Source organism: Pipra filicauda, unplaced genomic scaffold (assembly GCF_003945595.2).
Source record: "Pipra filicauda isolate LSUMZ 115617 unplaced genomic scaffold, ASM394559v2 scaffold972_size43021_pilon, whole genome shotgun sequence".
In the NCBI taxonomy this organism is placed as follows: domain Eukaryota; kingdom Metazoa; phylum Chordata; class Aves; order Passeriformes; family Pipridae; genus Pipra; species Pipra filicauda.
Window position 1 is genome coordinate 1 of NW_024105167.1, and position 5,982 is coordinate 5,982.

General features: G+C 60.2%; 1 protein-coding gene across 1 annotated transcript; it reads right to left on the reverse strand.

The window, feature by feature from the left end:
• Positions 1-556: 556 nt before the first annotated feature.
• On the reverse strand, positions 557-5,779 carry LOC113984185 (serine/threonine-protein kinase pim-1-like). Its single transcript, XM_039377918.1, has 8 exons — positions 4,919-5,779; positions 4,781-4,831; positions 4,209-4,575; positions 3,393-3,569; positions 2,975-3,124; positions 1,886-2,778; positions 1,519-1,631; positions 557-1,016 (listed from the first exon to the last, which is right to left on the reverse strand). The coding sequence occupies exons 1-5, from the start codon at positions 5,426-5,428 to the stop codon at positions 3,018-3,020; spliced, it is 1,212 nt and encodes a 403-aa protein (XP_039233852.1). The 5' UTR covers positions 5,429-5,779; the 3' UTR covers positions 557-1,016; positions 1,519-1,631; positions 1,886-2,778; positions 2,975-3,017.
• Positions 5,780-5,982: the final 203 nt, after the last annotated feature.

Consider the following 5,982-nt stretch of genomic DNA (forward strand, 5'->3'; position numbering starts at 1 on the left):
CTAAGGTCTTGGACTAACTGGCATAGCCTTCCATTTGCCTGCTTGACTGGCAAAACTGGAGCATTCCATTTAGATTCACATTCTTTTCACAAGCAAAATTTCATCAATTGTTCTACAAACGGTGAGAATCCCTTACAACTTTCTATTTGCAAAGGACATTGCTTTGGCCTCACCAACCCCACTCCAGGTTTCTCTGGAATTCTCACGGGTTCTGCTCTCTTGGATCATGGAGGCACTTCTCCAGCCCATCCTGTTGGAACCACTGCATCCCCAAGTGATGGTGGCAGATGGATTACTTCTGCTTTGGGAGACTCTCATGCAAAACTAGAAACTTCCACAGAATTAGGCTCTGCAGTAATAACCTATATTGGACCATTTTTCAATTGGATTGTGGCATTTCATTTTGCCAAGAGATCTCTCCCAAGCTTTGGGGAATTGGGGAAATACAAAAACTGGGGAGCCAACCACTGTTTTCCCAATTTAAAAGCCACAGCATTAAAAATGGCCCAGTTTCCCAATTCCCTGGCACACCAGACAATTGTTCTAGAATTGTCCCTTGAGTTTCATTTTCCTGCATTTAACACAGAGGAACAAGTTCCCACAGCCACAAACAATTGTGCTTAGCTTGGCTGGAACCAGATGTTCTGATGGGGAAGAATCCTCTGGTGCCCCCTCAGTCGTCTTCAGTGATGCCACGAGAGGGTTCGGAGGGTTCTGAAGTTTCAGTTGCGGACAATCCCATTTCCAGTGTCCATCTTTCTTACAGGATGCACAGGGACTGATCCCAAGTCTCCTGGGGGGATGTTTGAAGCAGGTTGCCCATGGTCTCGTCCTCTTCCTCTCCCCGGGGGCACCATTTCCTCAGGGATTTCTTCCAGAACTGCAACTCCAACCTCCAACAATGTCCCCAAATTAGGCTGATCTTGTCCCTCAGCTTGATTTTCCTTTCCGGGCTCACACCAAGGGCTCTGAGGGCGCTGCATTCACACCACAATCTTTCTGCCATTTCACAGGTTCTGCAAAGTGAAAAACACATCACCAGACATAACCTCCCTCCACTTCTGTTCCCCTTCTCAAACAGCATCAACTGCAACAATGGATTCTAATTCAGTGTTCCAGAACAGCCACCCGTTGATTCCAACACTCCATTAAATTCTCCCTGGGAGCTGTTCCTCCGGGGGGGCCGCCAATCTTCATCCAATATTGCAAAATGCAACCAAGGGGGGACTTCTTCCAAATTCCCCCTTCAGATTGCCCACTTCCCACTCTAAGCAGTAGACCCAAAATGTTACAACACAGAAACAAATACAAGTACAGAACAATAGTGATCGATAAAACAAAGCCAGAGACCAAATTCCAGAATACCAAAGAACCCACCCAAAGCGCTGGAAGATCCACAGGTCTCAGATGAGCAGGATTCCCAAAATACCAAAGAACCCCCAGTGCGCTGAAAGATCCATACGTTTGACATGGGCAGGATTCCCAAAAAGAATGCCTTGTTATCCACTGGGATCTTACCTGTGTCCCAGACTGGGCTGGGGATCTGTGCTCTTCTGCAGCAAAGTCCTGGTGCTGGCGTGAAGATCCAGAGATCCCTCGGATCCGCGGGAGATCAAGCAGAGGTGTCCTGTCTGGGGGCCAAAAATAATACCCAAAAACTGCTGAGATACAGCTCGAACAAGCTGAAAACTAAACTGTCATTTGGGGTCATCTCAGATCGACTGGATTTCAGCAATTACTCAACACAGGTGCCACCTCCTCCAGCCAAGCCCAGGAGATCAACCTCCTCAGCAGCTGCAAGAGCGGGATGTTCATGTGCCTGCTGCCATCTCCCCAAAGCCATTATCCCACTCCTGCTGACAAGATGGGCAAGATGAGCATCTACCTCACAAGATCTGCTGCCGCAAGAAGAGCGTGTCCCAAAGGATGTCCTCAGCCTTCTCAGAGGGGACGTCAGATCCTCTCCAGGGATGGTCCCAGCCCTTCCTAATCCGGACTGGGCACCAGCTCCAACTCTTCCCTGGAAAACAAACAACAAATTCATGAACAGAGATTACAAACCAAAAGTGGAAACAAGAAAAAAAGGTAAAATGTTAACCTCCTGTCAGGGTTCTGAGGAAGGCCCAAGCCCTCCAGGCCAAAGGAAAACCCCACCTCCTCCAGCTCAGGAAAACCCAGGCCTTCTCCCTGCCCTGCTGCACTGGCCCAAAGAAAGGCTCCTAAGCCAAGGCAGCCCAAGCCTTTCCTGGCCTGCAGCCCAAAGCAGCTGGTGTTCTGCAGCCCCGCCTTTGCTCCCCCCACGGGGGTTTGTTTTTGGCAGGCTGGCTGCCCCTGCCCCAGCCCCCGCCCAGCAAAGGGGCAGTGGCAGAGGCTGGTGGCAGAGCCGGGCTCCCATTTCACACCCAGCCCAGAGCACCCGCCCGCCCTCCTGCCAAGAAGCAGCTTGGCAGCCGGCTGAAGAATTCCTCAGGTTCCCCGCCAGCAAAGGGGGAACCTTCGGTGCCCAGCCAGGCTGTGCAGTGCCCGTGTCCGGGAGCACCCCCTGGGTGTGGACTCATCTGCAAACGGCGTGTGGAGCACGGCTTGGAGGAAGGGGCCAGAATCAAAGTCCATCCTCTTCAGCTCGCCGGCGTCCAGGTCAACTGAGAGCTTGTCATCCTTGACGTCGTCCTCGATGTCTCCAGCAGCAGGCCCACCCGGCACAGCTTCTCCAGAGGCCCCTTCTCCTTCCCTGGGGGCCAGACCAGGCTGTCAGCGTTCTGCCGAGGGCCCAGCTGTCTGTGAAGCGGGACGAGCAAAACCAGGTTGGATGGTGGCCACCAGCACTTGGGAGACCGGGTCTGCAGCCCAGCTCCAGCACAAAGAGGGGCGTGTTCCCGTGGGATGACCCCCCCCCCAGTACTACAGTCATGACCAAAAAAGTCTGGTTTTCTTTGCTTCTTATTGCCAAGAGATGTGTGGAGGTGTTACTTGCCAGGCCCCTGGATCAAAGGGAGCACGTGGATCTCTCCCGTCTTCTAGGGCAGGGGAATGCCCTGCACCCAAGGATGGCACAAAAGGTCTTCCAATGCTGGCCTGTCCGAGGGGCGGATGGACAAACACCACCTGATAAGGTCCTGGCAGCCTGGGGGGAAAATGGCCGGTCAGTTGGAGAAGGATCCTGTCCCCTCTGTCCCACTGTCCACGTGCCCAGGCTGTGCTGGCTGTGCTCAGAGCTGTGCCCAAACTTCTCCATTGATTCTCCCTTTTGGAGGAGAGCAGGATGGCAGGACACAGGCCACCTCCCCCAGCCAACCATGGGACACAAACAGCTTCAAGAGCGGCGTCCTCGTGAGCCCGCTGCCCTCTCCCAACACCGTTATTCCCCCCGTGCCACAAAGATTGGTATCCACCTGGAGAGACCCGTGCTGGGAACGGGAGCTGGTCCCAGATGGTGTTGGGGCCTTTGCGGAAAGGGTGCTTCCCGCAGACCATCTGGTAGAGCAGGATGCCCAGGGACCAGATGGTCGCCTCCTCGCCGTGGTAGCGTTTGAGGTAGATCCACTCTGGCGGGCTGTATGACAGTGTTCCTACGGAATACAGACGCAGTTCATCAGGTGGATGCTGCCTGCTCCCAGAGCCTCACCCCAGCATCCCTGGCAATGTGGGGCCTGCCCCAGTGGCACACGCTGTGACCCACTGCCTTCTCGCCGGCTCCTGACTCTTGGTTACAAACTCTGGGTTGGAGAAGAAGCCGCTGGTGTCCAAGAGGGCAGCGGAAGCCCTGGCAAGGTCCAACCATTACATGCAAGGGAAAAACCCACCCAGAGGTGGGAAAAAGCCGTGCCTTCTCCCCGCCCCACTGCACTGCTCCCAACAATTCATCATAAGCCAAGGCAAACAAGGCGAGCGGAGCAGCCCAAGCCCTTCCTCGCCTGCACACCAAGCCAGCTGGTGCACAGTTCTGACCCCCTTCTCTGCTACCCTCATGGGGGTTTTGGTCAGGCTGGCTCCCCCCTGCCCCAGACCCAACCCGGGACAGGGTGGGTGGCACAGGCTGTCGGCAAGGCCGTGGCCTGTCTCACAATAACCCCCAGCCCCATCCAAAAGCAACTTGGCTGAAGAACTAATCCTGTTCCCCCTCAGGCAAAGGGGCAATCTCCACTGCCACACCCGGGCATGGTCATGCGATGCCCGGCACCAGGAGCATCCCCCGGCTGTGGGCTCACCTGCAAACTGGGTGTAGACCGTGTCCTTAAGGTAGGTGCCACATCCAAAGTCAAGGAGCTTGGCCTCGCCGGTGGCCAGGTGGAGGAGGATGTTCTGGGGCTTGATGTCCCGGTGCAGGACGCCGCAGCTGGTGCAGTGCCGCACGGCCTGCAGCACCTGGCGGAACAGCCCCCACGCCATCTCCTCCGGCAGGAACCCCCACGCCCTCAGTAAGCGAGAGAGGTCCTGAGACGGCTCCGGATGCTCCATGACCAACAGGAACCCGTTGGGGAGCTCGAACCACTCCAGCAGCTGGATGACCCCAGGGAAGCCATTGGACACCTTGTCCAGCAGCACGATCTCCAGGGGGGCCCGGGTGCCGTCAGGCTGCGGGGGGACCACGGGGTCGTCAGTGGGGCTGATGCCGTGCCTGTCTGCCTGCTCCCCCTCGGCCAGCCCTGGATGCTCCCCGTCCCCCACCGAGCCCACGGCCCCTCTCCCTCCAGGTGTCCCGGCGGCTTCCACCCTGCCGGGCCTCGGCTCGTCCCCGCCCGTCCCGCCCCGCTTTCTGCCGCTGGCCCCGCTCGCTCACCAGCTCGCCCCAGCGCCGGATGCCATCCCGGGACACGGCTTTGATGGCCACCTGCAAGCCGAGGGGAAGGGCGGGTTGAGCTCGCCGCCCGTCCCGCCCTCCTCCTCCTCCTCCTCCTCCTCCTCCTGCTGCACTCACCGGGGCTCCGTCCGCCAGGCAGGTCCCCGCGTAGACGCGGCCGAAGCCGCCGCTGCCCAGCAGCGAATGCAGCCGGTAGCGCTCGTGCAGCGGCTCCTTGGCCTTCGGTGCGGGCGAGACGTGGCCGTCAGCGTTGGGGCCGGGGCCCGGCACGGCCCCCGAGCGCCCCTCAAGCGGCCCGGCCCGGGCTTCCCCAGCCGCAGCGGGCAGCGGCGGCTCGCTGCCGGCGGCCGGGCTGGCGAGCGGCGGAGCTCTGGCCGGGGAAGCCGCCGAGGAGGCGGCAGCGGCCGCGGCGCCCGCGGCCCCCGCCGGCCCCGGCAGGTGCCGGGCTCGAGCCAGGCGGAGCCAAGGGGCGGCGAGGCCGAGCCCGTCCCACAGCCAGCCCCACAGGAGCGCCCAGCAGCGCCACAGCCGGCGCGCCGGGAGCCGGGCGAGGGCGAGACCGCGCCGGGCCGCCCAGGGCCGGGGACGGGGCGGCCCCGCCCGGCACAGGGGAACGGCCGGGGCCATGGCCCGGGCCGGCCAGGGGAGGAGGACACCGGCAATGGGACAGGGACACCGGCACAGGGACACCGGCAATGGGACAGGGACCGCGGGAACGGGACACTGGGACAGGGACACCGGCACAGGGAGACCGGCAAAGGGACACTGGGACAGCGGGACACCGGGAGAGGGAGAGGAGGACGAAGAGCTCGAGCAAGGAGAGCACGAACAAGAGTCAGAGCGAGAGCGCGTCGCTACAGTCGCTGCTGCTGCCGCTGCTGCTGCCGAAGCGCAGGGGCCGTTGGTCCGTTGGTCCGTTGGTCCATTCCCCGTTGGCCCCCGCGAGCCCCGGGGGCAGCCCCGGCCGCTCCGCTCCCAAGCAGCCCCGGCCGCAGTCACGGAGCTCCCCTTCCTCCCGCCCCCACGCCAAGACCACGGGCTTTTGGAGCTGCTTCACTTTAGTTCAACTTCTTGGCTGCCAAGTTTGCAACTTCCCGCCGCTGCTCGGACCCCATCCCGCCCGCTCGGCCCGCGCTGCTGTCGCTTCCTCCCAGACCAGCCGGGCTCTGCACTTGCCCCTC

Bases quoted from the DNA above. Each gene is read 5' to 3' on its own strand.
- LOC113984185 (XM_039377918.1), bottom strand. From the start codon at position 5,428: ATGGCCCCGGCCGTTCCCCTGTGCCGGGCGGGGCCGCCCCGTCCCCGG. The intron at 4,576-4,780 runs GTGAGCGAGCGG...GTCCCCCCGCAG, and splicing joins TCCGGCGCTGGGGCGAGCTG to CCTGACGGCACCCGGGCCCC. The intron at 3,570-4,208 runs GTGAGCCCACAG...TGTATTCCGTAG, and splicing joins GGTCTACACCCAGTTTGCAG to GAACACTGTCATACAGCCCG.